This window comes from Adiantum capillus-veneris, chromosome 11, assembly GCF_014529385.1.
Source record: "Adiantum capillus-veneris isolate H3 chromosome 11, ASM1452938v2, whole genome shotgun sequence".
NCBI lineage: Eukaryota > Viridiplantae > Streptophyta > Polypodiopsida > Polypodiales > Pteridaceae > Adiantum > Adiantum capillus-veneris.
In genome coordinates this window covers 113449184-113474613 of record NC_140941.1, presented here as the reverse complement: position 1 = coordinate 113474613, position 25430 = coordinate 113449184, and the positions used below count along the sequence as shown (strand labels likewise).

At 47.5% G+C, this 25430-nt stretch overlaps 1 protein-coding gene across 9 annotated transcripts in view; it reads left to right on the top strand.

Annotated features, from left to right (window-relative positions):
* Positions 1 to 25430, top strand: part of LOC147447853 (uncharacterized) — a 160868-nt gene that overhangs the window by 58522 nt on the left and 76916 nt on the right. For 8 of the 9 annotated variants that reach the window (XR_015189649.1, XM_086523681.1, XM_086523679.1 and 5 more), the window contains 3 exons: positions 1894 to 2018; positions 2391 to 2451; positions 2946 to 3044. Coding sequence is in view for 8 of the 9 variants with exons in the window: in XM_086523681.1 (XP_086379807.1) it covers positions 1894 to 2018; positions 2391 to 2451; positions 2946 to 3044 (285 nt within the window). In the remaining variant the exon portion in view is untranslated. The remainder of the gene's footprint in view (positions 1 to 1893; positions 2019 to 2390; positions 2452 to 2945; positions 3045 to 25430) is intronic. The other variant, XM_086523680.1, reaches the window with a different exon arrangement.

The following is a 25430-nucleotide window of genomic DNA, read 5'->3' as shown; positions in this document are numbered from 1 at the left end:
AATTTTTGAACAATTATTTGACACCAATCCCACAAATTTTTTGATCCAACTTTTTCTCTCATGGAGTACCCAAATGCGAAGTGCAGTGTTTTGTATTTAAACCGAGGTACACAAAGTACATCATGACAAAACATGATATACTGTTCATTTACCTCTTAAGCATATAAATAGAATGTGAGTGAAGCGACTTGAAAAATCTTAGATTGCAAATACCTCTAATGAATTTGCATATTAGGATTTAAAATAGTGTTGTAGCATCTAACCCCATCAAAACATGTGTTATAAATGAACCATTTCACAACTAGATGTGAGGGCTAGGTACCCATCAAATATAGATAAGTCTATTCAAATTAAAACTTTTGGAATGGGTATGTAATGAGAAATCCCTCTCTCCATGAGCTGATTGCACCTTTGATACAATGACTTCATTGTTAAGCAAGCAAGTGTCAACAAACTCCATCAAACATTTTATATATTTGGCACCACTTACATCTTCAAAAACAATGTGATATTTGGATTTTTCTCGTTGTAAGTGTAGAAGGGGATCATGTTTGTTAAATGTGGAGGCTTGAGCTCCAAATCACATCAGAGAATGAAGTCTCTCTTTGCAGAAATAACATGGACTTAATATTTTAGAATGTGGACGCATGTTCTCAAAAATTGAAGCCAAATGAATGTGAATGGATGTATCTTTGTTTTCCATGCGTGCCTAGCCTTGACATGTTGCTATAGAATGGTTCTATTTTTTGATGTGGTTAGTTACTGCACAATATCTGGGATCTCACATATAAATCAATTATAGCTTGAGGAGCTGTTTGATAATTCAGAATTTTTCGTGGCACTTCACTCACATTCTTTCCAAATGGTTGGGGGGTAAATGGACAGTGTATCACGGTTTTTCATGATGTATTTTGGGTACTTTGGTTTCAATACCAGACATTGCACATTGCATTACGATACTCCATAAGCAATGTGTATTTTGAATCAAGGGATTTTTGGGATTGGAGTCAAATATCTGCTAAAAAATTTTACCATTGGATGTGCGAGATGTTAACTAGTGCTTTGGTCACACTTTTGTAGGCATTAGTAACACTTTGTTTCTTGGATAATTAAGGTTATGAAGAGGCACAAGTTTTAGTGAGGCTAAGAGTGTGAACCTCTACTTGTAGCCTTTCGAAAATACGACCCTTATAGTTGCATGAGGGAAGTCAATGAATTCAATGAATTGTTAAGTGGTCTTTGTAGCTTTCTCTCTAGCCACATTCTTCCTCTACTTTCTCTTTAAACGAGTGCTCACACTTTTAGTGTAACCTGATATTTAGCTTAGTCTTTCAGACCTCAGAGTAAGCAAGAGGTGAAATGTTGTTATATGAATTATTATTCTATATATATCCTTGAGTCAAACTGAATACTTGAATCTTGAATGAAACTGAATAACTGATTGTGAAGACATCTTTATAAAGGGCAACACTGCCTTGGATGTGATGACTAGATAGATCTAGGACGGAACAAATGTGGCTGGTTTTTTAAAGGAGGAATTCAAAGCAAGACTATTTGGCTATGACTGTTTCAAGTCCGAAGGGAATGCCTAAGTAGTGTCCCTTTGAAGCGGCCTGAAGATTAATTGATTTGACATTCACAAGTGGTGTATGAAAGGAGGGCATATTAATAGTTATAGAGACCATAATTGTAAAATTTATGCATTTAACTTTCAGAAAGAACAGGGCGGTACTAATGAAGGTCAGTGCTTATAAACCACAAAAACAGATCGTCTGATTTGTGATGTTTAGGGAGTGTCTGCCCAATTTCTTCACATAACCATACAGTCTATAATTTATTATCAAGGGTTCGGCCTAATTAACCGAATTCCCATAATTGTTCTTGTGTTCCCAGCATGTGTTATCAAAGGAGAATACAAAATCTGGTACAGTGAGAGCTTTGGCATGGACAATCGATGGAAGTCAGCTGGCATTGGGATCTACAAATGGAACAGTTATGTTCGGTCACGTTGTTCAGAGGTGAGAGAATTGAACAATTACCTTTGTTGCCCCTTAATTTTTTTTGCCCAATCAATGAGACTCCTAGAGGCCTAGAATAGGTGGGTTTCCCAAAAATGTCTCCATAACCTTTGATTGAGTTTGTGATTCCTTGGTTTGTACTTCACTGAGACTTTCATACATTGTTGAGCTGTAAGTTATTAACTTGAATAGTCTGAATTGAAGTTTGATCAGACCAAGTGCATCTGCTAGCTGAGCAAATAAACTGTATGATTAGTTTTGTGCAAATTCTCTCCTAAAAATTCGTGACACAAGCTACTTCTGAGTGCATGAGAAAGAAAACATCTCTCTTTGGATGCCAGCCACATCTCAAATGATCTCTTCTTAATGCAGGTCAACTGAGTGGCTGAGGTCAAAAGCAACTCTGAAGGATTCACACCATATTCAAATACAGGTTTTACTCTGATTTAATCATTAAAATTTGCATGATATAAAGTTTCAAAAGTGTAGAATAATACCTATAGTATCATATTGAAAGGACTCCAATGTTGAAATCTTGTGACCAACTTAAGTTTTGGTTTCGCAAAACATTTGTTCCTGGTTTTCATTGCTTGAAGACATAGAAGCTTTCTCATAAGTCATGTGTTTTGAGTGTATGCACGATAATCATGGCTTGATCGCTTGATTGTAGTGGTGATTTTCACGTGATAGATTATAAACTAGAATACGTTTAATTTGGATCTCTTCTCCTTTTTGCTTTTATCTGTTACATAATTCTCAAACTTCCTATTGAAAACAACATTCAAAGTGCTAGGTTTGAATTACAGTTCTGCCAATTTCTGTGTGTTTTCTTCATGTGCCTTTATACTTGAGCAAAGATTTTACTCAGAGTTACCTGTTGGTCATGGAAAGTTACTATACATGACCATGGTGCTATTGCTTTTGCAGGACTTTCTAGATGAGAATGTTAAAGATATAGAAATTCAAGATCCTATTATTCACATGTCTCTTGAGTTTGGTTATCTTGTTGTGACTACAACTGTCCAAGTAAGCCATGAAGATAGCAACATCTTTTGTTTTGCTGGAATAATCATACACAAACGTCTTTGCCATATCACATGTTGGTTTCTATTCTATGATACTTGTTTAAGCCCGTGTATGAGGATATTAACTGATGTTATTTCAGGGAAGAGGATTAATGTTGTGAGATAGTAAGGCTTGATTAGGCGTGATCTAGTTGGATACAGGTGAAGATCCCCTGGACTCTAGTTTTGTAACTTTAGCCTCTAGAGGAATAAAGAAATACCAAAAGGGGCGCCAGTTTTTGGGGCCTACAGGTTGTCGGCATCTGCTCGGAGCATTCTAGCTTCCGAGCCGTGTGTATTTTGAAGTATTAATTCCCGTTACACGTTCATTCTGCAAGGATTCTCTGTGTGTTAAAGTAAAGTTTCGGGTGAAAGCCAAAGTCTACCGCCCTACGGGCCAGTTTCATGGTTCCATTGCCGGCATAGAATCACTTTTTCCTCAAGAAGTGAGCCTCGGTTGGTTTGGTGAAGACACAGAGTACAGGAACACGGGATTACTCTCTGGCCGACAAAGGGAAGGGTATTATGGAAGAGGGTTTGTCTTCGAAGGACATGCAGGAAATTCCTACAGTGTTTGAGGTTGGCGAGAGTTCACGGCCACCCCGGTTTGTACCTCCTGTTGATGTGAATGTTCCCCCAGTGCAGGGCTTTATGATTGGGCAACTTGAAGATGATGCGTTTAGGACTCAGTTAGTTGCCGCTATGAACGTGTTTTCTAGAATGATGCAGATCCCAAGGTTTGTGGAGTTTTTGCAAGCGCCAGTGCCACAACTGTCAAGGCAACTCACACAGCGCGTGGAGCTTGTTGAGGCTCAAGCCCAAGTACTTCATGCGTCTCAGCAGCAGAGGGAGCTCTTGCATGTTGCGGAGTTAGGGGCTCCAAAACAGGTTCTTTTCGTCCATGAACAGGTGGTTAGGATGCCTATCCTACAAGCTTTGCCAGTTCAGCCCTCCATCTTTCCAAGCGTGCATGTTGTGTTACAGGGACATGGAACTAGTTTCCAGGTAATGCTTTTGGTTTCTCCAGTGTCCCCAAATTGTCATAGAGAATTGCCTGCAACATGGGCGTTGTGATAGGGATCATTGGCGCGTCTTGGCCATTGACATTTTGCGTGCTGTCCAGAAAAACCAGCCATGCCAAAATTACCATGTGGCATCCCAAACTGGCCCTGGTTGCTCTGAAAGCCTTGTTGCATGCCGATGCTACCATACATGGGGTTTGGCATCATGCCTTGCATACCCCCAAAAACTGTTCTTGGCATATAATGTTGGTTTCCAGGCACATAACCAACCATACTCTGGAACACCGATCCACCCCCGAAATACCCAGGATGTACCATGGGTGGTGGAAAACCTGGTGCAATTGTTAAGTTGAAACTTTCAGTGGCTTTGAGGATAAGACGAAGGCTCTCACTTTCCTCCAGCAGTTTGATACAACTTATGTGGGGGGGAATTTTACAGAGGCCTCCAAGGTCAGGAAAGCTGCCGCCTTCTTGAAAGGCAATGCGCTTACATGGGGGACGACCCTCTTGATGTCAGGACAGACACTCGCCACATGGGTATACTTTAAGAAAATGTTTGCATCTACGTGGCTCTAAAATTAATTTGAAGCCAGCATCATGACGGATTGGCACCAACTCATTGCGGCTACTTGCAAGAGCCTACATAAGTACAATCGGAGGTTTTGTAAATCATTGCTCTCAGTAACCTCCTACATGTTCGTGCCATTGATACAACAGATAGAGAAGTATTGTTGTGGGTTGCCTAAAGGGCTTCGAGATTACTGTACACAGAACAGAGTGGCTACCCTCTGTAGCGCGGATAGTGTGTCGTGCTCTCTACAGTGGGTGCTCCTCAGTGCAATGTGCGGGACAATCTCACTCAAAACAGACTGGAATAAAGGAACAATAGACAACAACTGAGCTCATAGAGGCACAACAACAGTAGACCACAACATATGACTCTACTATCTCAAAGAACTGATACAGACTCTGGCGTGGCAGCACACTCAGCTCCAGCCCAGGTCTCACAGGTACAATGGGGTGTCGAGGCTCAAATGTGCAGGGATGGTGAAGACGTGCTGTGTGTACAGACTCTATGCTCTAGACGACGACGTTGGACCAGATATGAAGAAGATCATACCGATGACCCAACCGCTCTTACTCATATGTACAACCATAAAGAGCCACCAACGGCTCATAAATGTCAGCCATCTAAGTCTATCCCGAAACTGAGTGGTGGTGACCTGGCCACGATGTCCACTAGACCACCGTCCGTATCCTTGCCACGTGTCACTGTCCAGCCCAGAGAGTCCGTCCAGTGTGAACCAAACCAGACCAATTGTACTAACTGTATGTCTTGTGAAAGTGACACTGTAGCGCTGCTACAGGTTGCCCACCACAAAACCACTTACCGTCTCGGTGAGAGAACTACTAAAACTGCTAAAAGAGTGAACTGCAATAATAAATGCCTACTGTACTGTCGTGGTGAAAAGACTGTCAATCATCATCCCAGAGAAAGAGTAGTCGCTATAACTGCACCCAAAGGATCAATCTCCGGAGGTGGAGCCATCAAATCAATGGTGGAACTTCGTTGCTGGACTAGAGGCTGCTGGGTTCTGTTGTCCATAACCTGGCCGCCTGTGAAAGGAGCCGCCAGCTACTGCAGGGCAGAGGGTAACACCTGTCTTGTAGTGAACTGAGGACGACGAGTGACACAGCCATGGCGGTGTGCACCAGCAACACCGTCGCAGCAAGGAACGCTCTGCATGTGGGACGATGATGATTGAAACCCTTGAGGGTACTATGGACTGTAGTACTGAACTGGAGGCTGAGGTTGTGTGTAGAGTCCTATAAAGTGCTGAGAAGGACCCGCAGTCTGCAATGGTGGCCCGGATCCGGTCTATCCAAAGCTCGAGCCAGAGCCCGAGCCCGAGCCCGAGCCATTTGTACTTGTGCTCGAAGGTCTTCAATGATGTCTGACTTTATTTTCAAAGCTTGTTGTAACGCGAAAATCGTAGCATCCCGATCCGAGATGGCACTTTCGGCCACCTTCAGAGATCCCTCCATAGCTGCGTATATGGCAGAGTGGCGTTGGTGCGTGGCAGCCAACTGTTCCGCTTCAAGCTCTATGGTGGCGATAGCATTCCTAGAGTCTTGTAATACTTTCTCCGAAAGGTGGAACAAAGAAGTAGAGTTGGCGACCCCTGAAGATGATACTGGAGGACTCCCAAGTGGCATAGGTGGCTCACTGGGAGTAGGTACTACTGGTGGAGTAGGAGCTGATATAGGAGCTGAGACGGTAGTTGCAGGTGGAGTCAGCTCTGTATGGGTGAATATTGGGGAAGAAGGTAGAGGAATCTCCGAGGGAGAAGCCGCTGATTTGTCATGAAATTCGGGAGTCGACATTGGCCCCGTACAGAGAGGGGGAAGACAGAGAGCGCCGCGAAAGATGTGTTACTTTAGTGTGTTGGCTCTCAGATATTGGCAAAGAGAGTAGAGACTCTGTTGTATCTTTCGCCACCTTTGCTTTGATCTTCTTTTTCTTGTGGATTTTAGGATCAGCATGAATGTTTAAGGATTTCCTTTTCCCTTGCACACTTCGTGTATCATCATCTACTTCGTCTGTTGTAACATGTATACTTACGACCGACGCCAAGAGAGGGGCTGCGAAACATTTGAAGCTGAGCTACACAGATCTCACTTGGGTCCGAAACCTTTTGGCCCGAGACTGTAAAGATGAAAAAAGGATCTGGTGAAATCCACAGGGTTGGACTTGGAGTAAACAGTAAAGGCCGTCCCAATGAGATAATGTAGTGGGTAGCTCACATTTCCCTTTATCTTCTTTGGCATCTCTAGCTAGAAAGTAGTATCTAAAGATTGCCAAGATCTGTTTGTTTCTTTCATAATCCGGGTGATTTGTACTGAGCATTTTCTCACATGACTGAATTGTGGCCTCCTTAGAAAGCTGAGAGAAGGTTCGAGTAGGAGGCTTCACAGATGGAAAGGTTGTCATACCCATAGCATGGCCTAACCTTGTAGCGGTGAGTTTATGACCCCTGACCTTGGGAAAGTTCTTCAGAAGATCATGAATCATCTCTATAGGAACAGTGGTTGGGAGATCTTCGGCCAGTGCTGTGAGACCCATAGTCTGTAGCTGGTCCTTGGAGAGGATTTGGCTGAGAGACGGTCGAGGCAGCTGTAGATAAACAACCAAGGAGAATGGTGTGCGACTTTTAGATGTAGCCGGCCTACTGATCTCCTGATGGATGATTTCCTGATTGCGTTTCTTTTTACTTTCTGTTTTCAAGTTTGTTTCTTTTGATGCATCCGATTCAGAGACAGCTTCTGAATCCGACTCTGAAGTTGGGGATGCTTTGTAACTTTCATCGTTGGCATCGCTGGAAGTGAAGTCCTCCACATCTTGGCTGCTACTTTCCGAGTCCTCTTCAGCAGAACTCAGCTGCTGAGGTGGTGGCTTCTTGACTGCTTTTCTAGAGGGTTTGCTGCTACCTGCCATGATAATTGCAAATCTGATACTAACTGATGTGCACCCCCTGTCACCCCTGTTGAGAGACTGAAGTTGTTCCAATGCAGAGCCAGAAGAACGTCAGACGCTGAACAAACTCAAAAACTGATCCACAATTGCATACATATGATAACTCTGTATACTTCTTTTTCGAAGTAGCGGGAGCCGAACTACTGACAGAAGTCGAAGAGGCAATTGGTCGAATTGGGCGGTTGAATTTCAAGAGATTAGGGTTACTTCGGAGGAAGGTTCAGGAATAAAGCCTCTAAAAAAATATGGGTCAAGTTTGCGTTTGACACTCAGACGACCTAGTCTATCAAGGGGAGAGGTGATCGAATTGGTGAGGGGGAACAGATGGGTAAGGGAAAACGGGCGAGTTGATTGAAAGAGATGCCGACTAGGAGAGGGCGAAATTGGGAGAGAGGTAGAGGGAGGCGAATTTGGGTAGAGGGTGGGACGAATTAGGGAAGAGGGGGACCGGGACGAATTGGAAGAGGTGAGGGGACGAGAGAGGGGGACAAATTGGGAGAGGGAAAGAGGGACGAATTGGGAGGCGAGGGAGGGGGACGAATTGGGAGGGGGACGAATTGGGAGGGGGAGGGGGGGGGGACGAATTGGGAGGCGAGGGAGGGGGACGAATTGGGAGGGGGAGGGGGGGGGGACGAATTGGGAGAGGGAATAGGGACGAATTGGGAGGGAGGGGAATGAATTGGGAGGGGAGGGGGAGGGGGGGGGGGGGGGGGGGGGGGGGGGGGGGGACGAATTGGGAGAGGGGAATAGGGACGAATTGGGAGGGAGGGAGGGGGACGAATTGGGAGAGGGGAATAGGGACGAATTGGGAGGGAGGGAGGGGGACGAATTGGGAGGGGGGGGGGAGAGTGGGACGAAATATTAGAGGGGAAGAGGGACGAATTGGGGAAGAGGGGGAGGGGCGAATTGGGGAGGGAAGGGCCGATTGAAAATTGGGGGGAGTAAGGCGAATTTGGAGAGGGAAGAGGGGGAATAATTGGGTGGAAGTGTGAATTGGGGAAAATCAACAAGTTCCCGCAATGGCAATGCCTGCCCCAAGTCCTTACATGACAAACTCTTTATATGTGGGAGACCTTGATCCCAATGTCAACTATATGACGTGTTTACAAGTGTCGGGCAAGTGCTGTCTACTATGGTTCGCCGGGACTTGTTAACAAAGAGATCCCTTGGTTATGCCTATGTGAATTAGAGTAACATACCAGACGCTACCCGTGCTATGGAGGTGTTGAACTTCACTTGAGGTCAATGCAAGGTAGCATCTTCTTGCTCAAAATAATAGCTGTAACCACGAATGCGATGGCCATAATTGTGAGAGCTTAAAGCAGCCTGTTGATGGGCATGACAGTTGATATTTTGCTCTACATATGAGAGTAGAGGTAGACTGGGTGATACACTTGCAGGTGTGGTTGTTCTTCTGGAGGATAAGAGCCTGTTAGTCGGTTGGGATGAGACTGCAACTATAGCTCCTTGAAGTAAGTAGAGGTGAAGTTTGTCTCAAAGACAGCCGAGGATGTGCTTGGAAAACACCAAGGCCAAGGCACCCGATTTGGGCTTTAGGGAGTAGAGATGGCAAGGGGGTACAATAGAGACAGACAACTCCATGCTACAGAGAGAATTGTGTAAACTTAAAGAAACTATCACAAAACAGACTAGGAGTTTAACTTGAAAGACCCTAGTACTAACGTCAAATAACAATGATGAGAGAAATAATTAGAGAAAGAGTGATTGGATCGTAAGAAGTTCGAGACAATACCCAATTACCTAGACTGAGTGAAGAAAGGATACCTTAGGAGAGGAAAGGCGGAAACTTCTACAGGCATAGCAGAGACTGAGAGTATTGCAGAGACTGAGATAGTAACAGAACACCCATTCTGGTGGAAAGGTAGTGGGGAGGAGAGGGATGGGATATTAGAACCCTACAGATGGCGAAATAGTTGCAGACTTTTTACTCAGAGGAGTAATAGCACTTGATTCTGGAGCCATTTACTAGAGGTAATGGAACACCGTCCAAAGTTACTAATTGGATTGCTCCTTGTGGAAAAATTTCCTGTACCCTGAATGGCCCTTGCTAGGCTGGGACCAGCTTTTTAGTTGTTTTCAGATATTTAGCTTGATAGAGTAGCACCAGTGTTCCCTGTGTTATTTTCGGCTTCCTGAGATTGCGATCATGCCACGCTTTGCGACGAAGTTTCTCGGCTTGGAGAGCATTTGAAGCTAACATCCTGCTTTCTTCTAATTGTGAGAGACGAGAGAGGTTTGCAGAAGCAATCCCCGCTGTGACGGGAATACTTCCCACTCTTGCTGAACCTGAGTTGAACTCATATGGTGCAATTGCTTCAAGACCGAAAGCTAGCTGGAATGGGGAGCAGTTAGTGGTTGCCTTGAAGGAGGTGCGATAAGCCCAAACTGTGCCGAGGATAGCGTGAGCCCAAGAAGCTGGATGCAGGTGACAAGCTTTCTTGAGAAGCGCAATTAGCACTTTGTTAGTGCTCTGAGCTTGCCCATTTGCTCTAGGATAGTAAGAGCAAGATTTGCGATGAAAAATCTTGTAGTTCGTGAGGAGTGTTGAGATTAGGTCGTTGACGAAATGACTACCTCGATTACTGGTGATTTCCAGAGGGCACCCAAACTTGCAAAAAAATTTTCATACAAAAATTTTGTGACAGTGACGGCTGTATAGTCCATGGTAGCCACCGCCTCAGCCCACTTTGTTGCATAATCCGTTGCTACTAGGAGATACTTACGATTGCCGGGTTGAGCAGGTGGAGTGATTGGACCAACAAAGTCCAAGCCCCATCGCTCAAAGGGCAACCACGCCATAGATACTTGCAGAGGGCGATTGGATTGCTTGCTAGGCTTGGGCGCACATCGCTGACATACATCACAACTTTTGACATGAGCAATAGCATCTCTGAATATATAGGGCCACCATAAGCCTCTTTGTAAGATTTTTTGTGCCGTGATGTGTCCAGGGTAATGGCCACCTGTAGGACCACTGTGTGCATCTTCCAGAATGGGGTCTACTTCATGAGGAGAGACACACCTGCGCAGCACACCCTCTGGCCCAGATTTGTAGAGCTGTCCCCCAATCAAAGAGAAGGGTCTAGACGTCAGCAATAGTCTTCTTTTTTGCAAGGGAGAAGCATTCTCAGGATATAGGCCAGTAGAGAGAAGATGTAACACGTCTCCATACCATTTTGGGGTAGTGTCGACCTTAGAGAGATGACTATCTGGGAAGTCATCATCGACCCGAGTATCGGGCTCACCTGTATGTATGCGAGAGAGATGGTCGGCCATGACGTGCCGCTTACATGGACTAAGAACTACTTCGAAGTCGAATTCCTCGAATATCAATAGCCACCTCCAGACTCTTCTTGCAACTTGGGGTCGACCTACAAAGCTCTGAACACCTTTCGGGTTGATGGGAGGTGGTAACTTCAAGATGGCTACGATCTTCTCCGGGTCAGGCGCTAAACCTTTGGCAGACACCACATGGCCTAGAAGTGTGCCCTCAGTGACCAAAAAATGACATTTGTTACGATTTAGCTTTAGGCGTGCCTCTCTGCACCCGAGGAAGACAACAGAGAGCTGAGCGAGGTGCTCCTCTAGATTTTCCACTGGGGTTGAACATTGAGCACCTGAGAAGGTCGAAAAATCGTCCATGAAGATGCGAAGATGGTCCGTAAGTAGAGGACAAAAGATGAGATATATCGCCCGATTGAAAGAAGGTGGAGCGTTTTTCAACCCAAAAGACATTCTAGTGTAGATAAAAATACCCCAGGGAGTCACAAAGGCCGTTTTAAGCTGATCGCCTGGATGGATGCCCAACTGATTGTATCCATTGAACCCATCCATGAAACTGTACAATACATGCCCGTTACGCTCATTGAAAGGTGTGGAAAAACCATCTGGGACAGTTACCTTGTTCAGAGCGCGGTACGCACACACGGATTTTATTGGACTGCTTCTTAGGCACTATCACCATGGGTGATAATCACTCAGAGAGCTCCCCAGGTACAATGATCCCTGCCTCTTGCATTTTTTCGAGGTCTGACTTGATAGCCTCTGCATACTTTGGGTTGAGCTTGTAAGCTCGGCCTCTGACAGGCTTAGCCCCTTCAACCAAAGGGATAGTGTGGAGACCCAATTCTGGTGGGATCCCTTCCAAATCATTGTAGGACCAAGCAAAAACATCCTTAAAAGAGTGTATAAAAGAAACTACCTGATCAAGTAATGCGGGATGCTCCCATAACCAAGCTGCGAAGAGGACGTGCTGAGGGTTGTCAGGGTCGCCCAGGTTGACTTTTTTGACCGGGTCAGGAGGTGTAACTGTGGAGGGTACTTCAGAAGTTGAGAAGTGAGCTGCCTCTTGGAGCTTCGAGACATCACGGGCTGGTGTTTGATCGATTGGAAACTCTGCATACTCTTCTTGTAACCATCTTGGTGGAAGCTCCTCGAAGGGTAAATCTTCAGACACAGACATAGTAGAGTGCTTTTGAGGGGGCGGAACGTCCGACTTGGGAGATGTTAGAGGAAGAGGGGAATCATTGGCGAGTTAATGCAGAGGAGATTTCTTCCCCCTTCAGTGATGTGTTATAGGTTCACCTAGGCCGACGGCTTCCATCGGAGGAACATTTGAATCATGGGAATCAGGGACTAACACACTTACTTCTTCGACTGGCACACTTTCTGCTGTAGGGCTTGGGACATTGGTGTCCGCCTGAGGAGCTGGGAGAGAGAGTGTTATCGGCACAGGTGGGTTTTGAATAGAGACCACATAGCATGGCATCGAGGTGGTAGCTTCCAACCACTGCAGCAGGTGTTCGTCAGACCCGTCAGGTGGGATGGGCTGCTCAGGGTCGGGGTTGGACTATACTGACAATGAGTTGTGATGAACCACTGGATCCATACCTCCTTCAAGCCGAATTGGTTGCATGGGGGAGCCAGGAGTATGTATCCACATGGTGTCGTTTCCCCAATCATGAAGTGCCTTAGTATGCCGCAACTATGGTCTACCAATAAGCAAAGGAAATCCTCCCTCCACCTGAGGAAGACTGACCACCACAAAATCCAAATTAAATGTGAAGTCTTGTACCATCAGAGGCACCTTCTCTACTATGCCCACAAGGTAGATTGTCCTCTGGTCTGCCAATGTAAGAGTGAATGGAGCAGGGCGGGTAGGTTGCAGACCTAAAGCCAACATTGTAAATTCTGGCATCAAATTGATCCTAGATCCACCATCCACGATGACGCCTGAGAATTTATGCCCAAGAATAGACACAGTGAGACGAGGACTTTTGTAGTCAGTGAGGGGAGCAGTTGGATAAGAAATCATGTAGGACTCCAAGGGCTGCACAGGTAGGTGCCTGCCACTAGGCCCTGCACCAGGATACAGAGACTGGATGATGGAAAGGGTGTCACTTCTAAAATTGGCATCAAGTCGAAGCATATCGTACAGTGACACTTGTTGAAAGGTGTTTTTCAAGATAGACTCTGCTGTAGGCTTCTCTCTGTTGATTAGATCTTGCTCTGGTATCTTCAGCTTCTGCAAGTCCTCTACTGCTTCCATGAAAGCACCATCAGTATCTGGTAGAAGAGAGGTAGGTTGGCTCTTGGCACTACCTGCTGGTTTGTCAGCTAATAAGGGAGTTTGACTCATTTGTGTGACTGGAGATGAAAAAATTGGACCGCGAGGGAGGCTGAGACCAAGAGCAGCTCTCTGTGCCCGTGTTAGCACACCAGCCGGCTCTTCCACCTGCTTCAACCCGTCGTGAGAGGCAACTACAAGAGTGGAAGGCGGTGCCTATGGAATGGTGCTTACTGTGATGAGGTTAACCTTTGGGAATGTAAACTCTTGCTGATTCTGGCTTGTGCTTGCAGATGTGGATGTACATTGTTTTGGGTAGTCCTTACTATAGTGATCCTTAGCTTCCGGGCTGTGTCGGCAAGGAGGGGACCCTTCTGGCAACAGACATTTGCTCTTATAGTATCCATACTCCCCGCACCTGTAGCACAAAATTGGCTTATTGGAGGGGCGAGGTGGTCTCGGCCCTTGTTGCATGGGGCCGGATGCTGAAGTGTAGAAGCTTTGGGGGACTGAAGGGGTACTAGCATGATAAAAGCTGGGGGATGCAAAGTTGTTGTGCATACCTTGCATACCTTGCATAGGAGGTGTTGCCAACAGAGGTGGCATCGGGTTTTGATGGCCATAGGGTGAAATCATGTTGGATGCAGGTGCTATCCCTTGTTGGAGAGAAGGACCTAGACTTTGTTGTAGTTGCCGTAATCCCTTGATATAGTAGCAATCCTTGTCTTCATGCCCTGACTTTTCGCAGAAGTGGCAATAAGCCCGAAGGGGACAGTCCTGTGGCGGCTGTCCTGGAGAGCGACAGGAGCTACACCATACCATAGCCTTAGTCTCCTGCTGAGACCGAAGCTCTTCTAGCTCTCTCTTGATTTGATCCAAAGCCTCAAGATGTGGTGGTTTCTTGTCTAAGAGAGATTGATTTCTCTTCTTGGAGAGCGCGTTGTAGTTTTAGGGATTCAAGTTCTCTGCACAAAGAAGTCAATGGATTAGCGGGACTTTCCGAAAACGCAGAGGGAGGCTCTATGTGAGGGGAGTTGGTGAACAGCATCCTAGCCCCCTCTATCCTAGTAGCAGCTGCGATGAACTCCTCCAGAGTGGCGTCGGGTCGGAGACTCTCTCGGAGTTTTGGGAAGTGCCTTCTCTACCCACTTCTTAACCATAAATTCACCGGGTTGCCGGGGAGGCTTGGCAACCAGAGACTTGGTTTTCGTCATAAGTTCTGCAAAAGTCTCCTCTGGCTGGAGCACCACGTTGGCCAACTCATCCAAAACCTTCTCTTGATAGTCCTTGGCCTGAATGCTGCACAAAACTGTTGTCTTAAGGTTGCCCAAGTTGCAAAATGGTTTCCTGCAAACTGGCTGTACCATTTGTCTGCTAAGCCATCCAAGGTAGATGGAAAGAGTACCAAATAAGCATTCTCTCTATTAAGAGCACGACCCCTACAGAGAGATACAAACCTCCTTGCATGGTCGTCAGCATCTTCTGAAGAGAGTCCTTTTAAGGTAGGGAACTTGATGTTCACCTTGTCTAAAACACTTGCCAAAGCCTCCATGGTCCCTTGCTCAGGAGCCCGTTGCTCAATAGCCTGCTGTAGGAGAATATGAGAGAGCTTTATTGGAGAAGGTGATCTGGAAGATGTGGAACCGGATGGAGGAATGGGTGATGTTGTATGTGGAGGTATGGGTGATGAGGTTGATGGACTTCTACTAGGTACCAAGGGTCGTCTTCTGTTGTAGTACTTCAGAGGACTCAGTAGTGCGCTTCGACGCTCGATTGACCGCCTTGTATGTGTCATGCAGTGATCACCAATCCAACCAAGCTTTGGGCAAGAAAACTTGTAACTGGTTGAAGACAGGTCTAGACTCTACTAGACCTAGGCTGGACCAGGAACGAGGAGGGACCAGACCAGGGACGAGGAAGGACTAGACCTGGACGAGAGCTGTTTGGACCAGACTAGAGAGACCATACTAGATGGACCAGGGCGAGAGAGGACCAGACCAGATGGACTAGGGCGAGAGAGGACCAGATCAATAGGCCACACAGTGGAAGGCAAAGTAGGCGAAGCTAGATAAACTCAACTAGCTTCAAGATTTGTACCTCACAGAGAGTGAGACTTCAGTTGAGGTCCCACCGTGATCGCCAAAATGAGAGCACCTGTAGCACGGATAGTGTGTCGTGCTCTCTACTGTGGGTGCTCCTTAGTGCAATGTGCATGACAATCTCACTCAAAACAGACTGGAACATAGGAACAATAGACAACAACTAAGCTCACAGAGGCACAACAGCAGCAGACCACAACATGTGACTCGACTATCTCAAAGAATTGATACAGACTCTGGCGTGGTAGCACACTCAGCTCCAGCCCAGGACTCACAGGTACAATGGGGTGTCGAGGCTCAAATGTGCAGGGATGGTGAAGACATGCTGTGTGTACAGACTCTATGCTCTAGACGATGACGTTGGACCAGATATGAAGAAGATCATACCGATGACCCAACCGCTACTACTCATATGTACAACCATAAAGAGCCACCAACGGCTCATAAATGTCAGCCATCTAAGTCTATCCCGAAACTGAGTGGTGGTGACCTAGCCACGATGTCCACTAGATCACCATCTGTATCCCTGCCACGTGTCACTGTCCAGCCCAGAGAGTCTGTCCAGTGTGAACCAAACCAGACCAACTGTACTTACTGTATGTCCTGTAAAAGTGACACTGTAGCCCTGCCATACCCTCACTCTGCTTACGGAAGTTGCCAACACTGGGCTTGCCTTGTTGAAGGGAGAGGACAATGAATTTCCGGGCAACGTAAAAGGGGGGCAGCAAAATAAAAATTCAGCAAAGAAGCCCATTGCAAAAGCAGCTCCTGAAGCATCATAGGGGTCAAAAAAGGACAACAAGGATAAGGACTTAGCCGGGACTTCTGAAGTGCAGGCAAAGAAGCCGAAAAGGAAGCCTTTTGTGCGCAAGTCCCTTGAGGAAAAGAAGGTCTTGATGGCTGAAAATAAATGCTTTATATGCGAGCAGCCTGGTCACTTTGCTACAGATTGTCCACAAAGGAAAAGACCAGCTGATTCGGATGATAAAGAAGATAAGAAAGGAAAGAAGCCTAAGCCCACGACAGGTTTGGTGCCAGATATGGTGGGTGACAAGCCAAGCACAGATGCCAGCGAGTTATGCAGAGCATGGGGTAAAGTCAGAGATCAAACGACACTCATCTTCTTTGATCCAAGTGCCAAAGCAAACTTTATCTCACCAGAGGTAGCTATGAAGCTGGGCATCAGAGCTGAAGAGATGGGGTACACGGCAGAGGCATGGTTGGCATGCCTTGGCCACTCAGTGTGTTATTGCCATCATTGGAAAGCTGCATCTGCATATTCAGTCGTATGTGGACACATAAGAATTTTATATCATGCTGCTGGAAGGGTGCGATGCGCTACTGGGAATTCCGTGGATGTTCCAAACACATGGCGTGCTAGATGTTTGCGACAAGACGATCACCCTTCAACATAGGGGCAAAACTTATGTTTTGGATGTAAAGCTTAAAGGGGAGTCTGTCCCTATTTGTATCTGCTTCAGCTATCACATCTGTAATTAAAAATCATCTTTCTGTGTACTTGATCTTTGCACGTGATGTTTCAGGTAATTTTCAGTCAAATTTATCTGTGTTAGATAAAGAAAGGTTAGCATTTTTGCGAGAGTTTAATGATTGTTTTTCTGACTCATTATCGTCGCAATTGCCGTCGGAGAGGCTTGAGGACCATGCAATAGATTTGCTGCCAAGGTGTAGTCCACCGAACAGACCTCCCTATCAGGTTAGTGCGGCGCAGTAGAAAGAGATTATGGGCCAGGTAGAGGAGCTTTTAGAGAAGGGGTTGATTCAGCCTAGTTCTTCACTTTTTTGCTCCCCAGTGCTTTTAGTGTAGAAGGATGGCTCTTGGCGCATGTGTATTGATTACTGTGCGTTGAATAAGAATACCATTAAGAACAGGTTTCCTATCCCAAGGATTGGTGATATTCTTGACCGTTTAGAGGGTGCTACAATTTTCAGCAAGATAGATCTTAAGAGTGGGTACCATCAGATTCATATAAGGCCAGAGGATGTGCACAAGACTGCATTTTGAACGACATTTGGTCTTTATGAGTTCTTAGTGATGCCATTTGGTCTTACAAATGCTCCTGCCACGTTCAATAGAATGACGGACCGGATTTTCCTCTCGCATGAGAAGGTTGTTGGCACATTGTTTGACGACATGATTGTCTACTCGAAGAATGAAGAGGAGCATAGGTGTCACTTGACCATTGTGTTCAAAGAGCTACGCAGTCACATGTTACTTGTCAATCCTAAGAAAAGTGAATTCTTCTTGGAAGAGATCCACTTTCTTGGCCACATAGTGTCAAAGGATGGTGTCCGAATGGATCCCTCAAAGGTAGCTATTAAGACATGGCCAGACTTAAAGACTGTGCATGATGTCCGATACTTCTTGGGATTGTGCTCATACTATAGAAGGTTTATCAGGAATTTTGCAGAGATAGCTTCACCTCCTCACGCTTTGCAAAAGAAAGAGGTCACTTTCAGATGGACCGAAAAAGAAATTTCAGCTTTTAGTCTCTTAAAGGAAAAGTTGACTTCAGATCGCGTGATTGTTTTACCTGATCTCAGGAAGTCATTTGTGGTCCAGTGTGATGCATGTGGCAATAGCATCGGAGCGGTGCTGATGCAAGATGGACGAGTAGTAGCTTATGAGAGTAGAATCTTGCAAGGGCCAGAAAAGACTAGGCAAATCTATGAGAAAGAGTTATTGGCGGTCATTCATGCGCTCTCTAGTTGGAAGCACTACCTATTAGGTGCTGATTTTGTTGTTCAGACAGACTATCAGACCTTGCGGTACTTCTTGACACATTCAAAGCTATCCAAAAAGCATATGCGATGTGCACACATTCTTTCTATGTTCCACTTCCAGATTATGCATGTCAAAGGAAAGAAGAATGTTGTGGCTGATGCGTTATCAAGAAAGCCACATATTTCAGCTGTGTCAATTCCTCATCATCATGAACTTGATGACATGAAGGAACAATATGCTATAGATGAAGACTTCGCAAGGATTTTTAAACAGTTGCAAGAGGGGCAACATCATGAGCACTACCTCCTCAGAGACGGTTTCATGATGATGCATGTCAGACTTTGTGTCACTAGGCCATTGCGACCTAAGGTCAATGTAGAAAGTCATGTCCCGCCGTATGCAGGGCATCGTGATAGTTAAAGCGGTAGAGACATTCTTTTATTGGCCAACTTTGAGGAGAGATGTGGATGCCTTTGTGTGAGCATGCATGATTTGCCAAAAGGTCAAGTTTGACAAGCAAAAGGCACAAGGGTTGTTACAACCACTGTCGATTCCAGATAAGCCATGGGAAAGCATTGCTTTGGACTTTTTTTTTTCCCCGAGAAAAAGATCCTTCTATTAGTTAATGAGACTGCCCATAGGGCTACAACCACCTCTACAAGAGAGGGCTACAACAGTCATGATGGGGAGACTCTCCCAATGAAAAAACAACATATGTACAATGAGGCTAAATCAAGAGATGGGAGGAGGGAAAAGCCACACAGGTGGACGGTAGTGCCATGTGAGCACACCCTGGATCATGGTGAAAAAAGGCCCAGGACGCCAGAGCGGTCGGAGCTGCCCTGGAGTCTCTCAAACTGTCCTCTGAGAGTATGGATCAGCTCTAGCCAAAGATCCCGAAGAGTCTCTGGTGGTGGTATAGGGCGAGCCTCGAAGATGCGGAAGCAACGGGCCCGCTAGATGAACCAGAGTGTCAGGTCACTGATGGCTCCTGACACTCCTCTCTCTCACTGCACCACGCCTGTGGAGTAAGCTCTGTAGCGGGCTGGAGTGTAGGTCGACCCCCCTGCATCACTATTATCCTGCTGGTGGAGGATAACTCAAACTGAAGTGTTGGGTCCGTGAGAGTGGACCGAGCAGCTGCCCCCCAAGTGTACTGCCGAGCTGTGGAAAGAGCTGGCATCAGCTGAAGAACACGAAGCCACACCTCCTGTGCCAAAGGACAGTCCCAAAGACAGTGACACTGACTCTCCACAAGATGGTCACAAGCTGCACATGCGGCCGAGAGACGACTATGTACCAGCCAGCTCCCAACTGCTGTAGCTCGGTATGCAACCAGCCACTGGAACAAAGTGACTCGCCTCGGCTGTCTGGAGTCCCACAACCTCTCCCAAAAAGTTGTCAAAAACTTACCTGTGAGATCCTCCTTTTGCCAATGAGGTGCTGCAGCAGGACGAGCCTCTCTCTGTGCTGCCAATATGTGACGTCCCAATCGAATAGTGTACTGAAAGAAAGGGACACTTGGATGGTCTGTTGAGGAGAAAGGGTCCCTCCAAAGCCACTCTCCAGGATCCCACTGTACTCGTGCCAGTGGACAGCTCTGCCAAGCCCACAGTCTCCAGTGGCTAGTCTCAAGAGCTGTTGGGTCGGGATCTATGACACAAGCCCTCCCACAGATGCCCACCAGCCTGACGCACCCTAGCGCTAAGCCACTGAAGCAAGAACTCCTTCCAGGGCTCCTCTCCTGGAAGAAGTCCTCTGATGATGAACTTCCCAAGAAGGGCTCTGCTCTGCTGTGCTGGGTCTATGATCCCCAATCCTCCCTGAGAACAAGGAAGAATGATGACCTGCCATGTCACTTTGGCTCGGGCTATCTGAGTGTCACGCCCTGACCAAAGGAAGTTCCTGATCAGCCTTTCAACCTGGCTGTGAAAAGAACTCGAAAAGATCCAACAAGAAGTGATGTACCACATAGTAGCCAACAACACCTGGTTGGCCACTACAACTCTGCCTGCCAGAGAAAGTCGTGCGGAGCTCCAATGTAACAACTTTCTCCTGATGGACAGGAGGAGGGGAGAAATCTGCTGCTCGGGAGACAAGTCCAAACCAACTTGACAGCCCAAGTACCCAACTGCAGTCCCTAGGGGAATCCAGCTGAAATCCTCACCTGGCATCCAATCAGGCGTAGGAGCACTACCAACCGAGAAAGCCACTGGCTTTTCTCCAGTTGATCAGTGCGCCTCATGCACAACAAAAAAGTCTCAAGAGCCTGCTCACACCTGTGAAGGTTGGCCTCCTGGCCATCCAAGTACAAGGCTGAGTCGTCTGCAAACTCAGCGTCCAATAGCTCATCTCCCTGAATAGGGAGCGCTAAGCCACGTAAACCAACCTGTTGTGAAACCAAAAACCTGCTCGTCGCCTCAGCATAGAACAGAAAGGGGAAGGGGGCAAGAGGGCAGCGTGTCAGACCGACTGTGTGAGCATAAAACGATCACCTCTACCTCCTGACAAAAGTACTTGAGTGTGCCTGTCTGTACAAAGATGACATACCTCTGATCCAAGCATCTGAGAAGCCCATCCTGCGTAGAGTGCCCTCCAAAAAGCCCGAGTCAACTCTGTCGTAGGCCTTCTCAAAATCGAGAAGAAGTATCACCAGATCCTCACCACGTAGCCACGCGAGGGCAGAAGCCTCCCAAAAAGTAAAGATGTTGTCAAGGATGCTACGCTCCTTGACAAAACTTGTCTGTGTCCCATGTATAATGCTCTCTAGAAGTGGCTTAATCCTCAAACTCAGAGCCTTGGCAAGAATTTTGTAGGCTGAGTTGAGGATGATGATGGGGCACCACTGTCGAATCTCATCCAAGGAGCCACCCTCCTTGGGAATGAGGTAAATCAGGCCCTCACTCATGCTGCAGGCATCTCTCCTGTGTGCAGGATGAACTGAAAAGCACTGCAGAAAGCTAAGCCAAGCAAGTCCCAGTACTCCAAGAAAAAGCTGGGAGTCAAGCCATCCTCACCTGGACAGCTACCACGGGGGAGTGCTCTAAGAGCCGTGTGTAGCTCCTCTAGTTGAAGAGGCATCTCTAGCCTTTGGCGCATCTCCTCAGTCACAAGACAAGGCATCTGTGCCCACACCTGCTCTCTGCATGCATCCTAACGCTCTGACTGAGGCTCCGTAGATAGTAGATCACGATAGAAGTCAGTAGCAATTGCACGCATATCCTCTGGCTCTGAAGCAACTGACCTGTCTAGCCTCCTCAACTGGCTGACCCTTGGCATGCGTATGCCGGGGTCCCACTGCCTCAAAGAAAACGCTTGTCACTCTGTCACCCACCTGGGTCCATTGACATGCCTGTCGATGGAAAGCAAACTTATGGCGCCTCTCCAACCAAGGACTGCTGCTCCTACATCCTCTGCATGGAAGCAACGCCGCATCGAAGACGCTGCTCCTCCTCTCTCGCTGCAGCCAGGCGAGCCGAAGACTCCTGAAGAAAGAATCGACTAAGTTGAGCAAGTCCTGAGGCCACTCTGATAGCAAGAGAATCCTGCATGTCTAAGCTCTCTGTCCAAAGAGCCTACACTCGCTCTGTGAGCACAGAGTCTAGCAAGACCCTCATAGGGATGCGTAGCATCGTGCCCCCCCTCCTCTGCCTATGAGTCACTGTGAGGATCAGTAGTGCATGGTCCGAAAAGGAAGTCCCTGCCAGAATGCCAACTGTCCCACCCAAGTCACAGAAGTGGTCACTAGTGTAGAAGCGATCTATCCGAGATAGATTCACTCCTCCCACTGTGCGGTCCGAATGAGAGAAGGCCAGGCTGTCTGGGGGCCTCACAAATCTAGAATGCTGCCACATATCTGAAACCCGCAGAGTCATACAAAACCTCTCCCAAGTTGCGAGCTCAACTCCATGCACAGTAGTATGGCTACCACCAATCCTGTCAGAGGGGTCCTCCAACATGTTGAAGTCACCCACTATGCACCATTGCTCTGCTTGCCGCAGAGACTCAACAATCTGAGACCAAAACTCTGCACGTGCACTCGCCACATTGGGCGCATAGATGTTCAGGAAGCCCATGAGACAACCCTGAACCTGCATAGTGATCCACTGAGCCCTGTCTGGCACAATAATCCCTCTGCCCACAATGGCCTGCTGCAAAGAATCCGCAATAGTCATATATACCCCGCCCTGGATGCCTCTAGGTCCAAATGCAGCTGACCAAAAAGTCTCATATCGTCCACGCAACAGCTAACCACAACGTCTAATGCGGCTCTCACACAGATGATGCTCGTGTAGCATAAGAAGGTCAATCTCTCCTCCCACAAGGCATCGCTGAAGCTCCTGAAGCAGTCGGCCCCTTTGACGCTGAAACTGGGGCCCACCTACTCCCTGTACGTTCCATGAGACGATCCTCATGAGGAGCGAGAGAGAACTAATGCTGCCGCAACAGCTAACCGTGCTATCTTCGAGGCAGTCTTGGATGTAGAGTAATCTAGATCCGAGCATCCTCGAGATAGGCGTGACTGCAAAGAGTGTCTAGCCCAAGCCCAAGTAGACCGAGCCGTGCGTAAAGCAACCTCCTCTGTCTAGGAGTCCTCATGTATGTGTACATAGCATGGCGGGCTCTGCATGTCAGCAAAGAAATGAACCACAATGTGTCTACATCGTGCTGCGTGTGGAGGTGTCACAGAAAATTTGGCCAATGGCCAAAGAGTTTGAAGCAAGTCTGTAACCCCTAGGTCTCCCATGTGATGAGAGAACTCTAGGGCGTGTGTCTGCAGCCACTCCAACATTGAATCTAGTCCTCTCAGCCTGGTCCCTGCTGCATAGGGGAAAAGAGAAGCCAACCGCTGGCCTCTATCCCCCTAGCTGCAAGGAACAATACATGAACTCTTAAGCAAGTTGCCTCTAGGTCTGGTGAGGAGTCGCCAAGAAACGGTGTAAAGTCGTAGGCAAAGAAATCCCAACGACGACGAATGTGGAAGGTCGTCAGACCACGAGGAACTGTTGCAAAGGGAGACGTCTGCACGAGAAGAGGGGATCGCAAGAAAGGCTGTCCCTCTCTCGCCAAGCGACTCGTGGCAAAGGCGCTGCCAAGAGATCTCCTAGCAGCCGAGGATGGCCCTGCCCTCGGGACGGCTGCAGGACTGGAGCAGGAGGAGGTGAGGGAGCAGGGGGAGAGGGGGATCGACAAAGGTACGGAGATGGGAAGGTCATCCTCCTCTACCAGAACATCTGAAGCTGGGTCAAAACCATGTCTCCACTGTCGAAAGTGGGCTCGAACTGCTCGAATAGTCAAGGGGCTCATCGCGATGACCTTGGACGCCATCTCGGAGGTCTCAAAATCTACCTTATAGTAGCCGCGTCCGAGGAACTGAACATCCAAGATCATGCCCACCTCTGCGAGAAGTGGGCCCTGGAGAAGATCACACAGCTCTCCTCTGCTTGGTCTGGTGTCGAGAATCTTGCAGGTGACAGAGGGCGCCTGGAGGCACTCCACCTCTGTTGCGAGTCTCGCTTGCTCTGTCGGTGAAAGAGCAAGTCGGATGGTGGGCTCTGCAGGGTCGGGTGAGGGGGCTTCTAAGGAGTCCCTTATGGGGCAGAGCATGAGCCTCCATCTGTGTCTGCTGTTGTGTTGGGAAGGGGGCGCGTGAAGACAAACACCTGCGAAACCCGGCGAGTAGAGTCCCAGCGAGAGCTCCACTCTAGGGCGGAACAAAGCGAGGCCTGCGGGGGGGGGGGGGGGGGGCGGCAAGGGATGGCTGCGGGCAGAGGCGGAGGCGGGTTGAGGCAATGGGAGGGGTGGAGGAGGCGGGCTGGCGCAAGTGGGAAAAGGGAGAGGGGGAGGGCTGGCGCTTGAGTGCGCATTGCAGGGCAAGGGGGGCGCGAAGCAAAGCAGGGGTGTGGGGGGGGGTTTCAGCGATGGCAAGGGGGGCAGCGCAGAGCAACAGAGAGCGTATCTAGTTTGCTAGAGGAAAAATTTTGCATTGCTATGGACTTTGTCACAAAGTGATGAAATGGCTACCTGTCTGCAGAAACCCTAATTCTGGAAACCCTAACCCTAAAACCTGCAAACCCAAATTGTGGAAACCCTAACCCTAAAACCTGCAAACCTAATTCTGCTGCCAAAAACCCTAAAACCTGCTGAAACCCTAACTCTGGGCATGACACGTGGCAGTTGTACGAACGTCCGTAAAACGCGGCGGAAATTGCGGAGGTATGCTTTTATGGCAGATTTGCTTTTATGCTACGTAATTCCAAAGAGTGAGAGAAAGAAACTTTGCTTTATTTTTGAAGCTCAAGAGAGCTTGTGAGAGAAAGAGCCTCTGCTTTATTTGTAGGCTTTTGAATTTGAGCTTTTGGGGCTCTGCTTTTGGCATCCCTTGTAAACAGATAAATACGTGGTTTGGGCTCACACTCTCCAGAGCATCTGGACGCAGAGTCTGAGAGTGAGACCCAACCGCTCTTGTACTTTGAACTTTGATTAATACAAAAAGAAATACCGAAAGGGGCGCCAGTCTTTGGGGCCAATATCTCTAGGCACGGAACTCCGCCGGGCCGGTGCAAATCTATTGTGAACTGTGAACTGTGAACTGTTTTGAAGTGGTTATTTGGTGCTGTCGTGGTAGATTCTTGACTTGGGAGTGTCCAAGTTTGTTATAGTGGTATCAGAGCACGACCGATTTCTCTTCTATGGGAAATCTGATCCCAATTTTTTTTCCGTTGCACCTATGGCTTCACGCAAGGATTAGTGGACTCCCTCTGCATCCGGAGATGCGGGAAGGGATCACAACGAAGATTCCAGCAAGGAGTATGGCCCGCCTCGGCCTACTCAGGCGGAGCGACGAGAGATGGAGCGCTGTCAATTAATCGGCGAGGCAACAAAGATGATGCTCAATTTTGCGAAGGACCCAAAATTTGCAAAATATATGAGCGAGACTTCTTTTCAGGAAGTGCACGAGCAGTGGTGGCAGAAAACCTCAACACCACCCCCGAAACCCGCTCTCAAGAAACCTTCTGTTCACAAGAAATATTCAGAGAAGGAATTAGAAGAGGTGGTTGATGCACGGATTGCGCAGCTTTTTGACGCGCAGAATAAAGCTCAAAAGCACGGCAAAAAGCAGAAGAAAGGCACTGACTTCCCGGGATATTTGGGCCGTCAATCGACATTTGATAAGGCAAAGAAACAGAAGAAGCGTGTTCGATTTGAAGGAGTACTCAGTTCTTAATCTTCTTCTTCTTCTTCTGACAGTTCTTCTAGCTCTTCTGAGTCGAGCGAAGAAGACAAAAAAGGCAAAAAGCGAAGCAAGAAACAACGCTTCGGAAAGGGCAAGAAAAAGGCAAAGAAGTCTAAATCTCG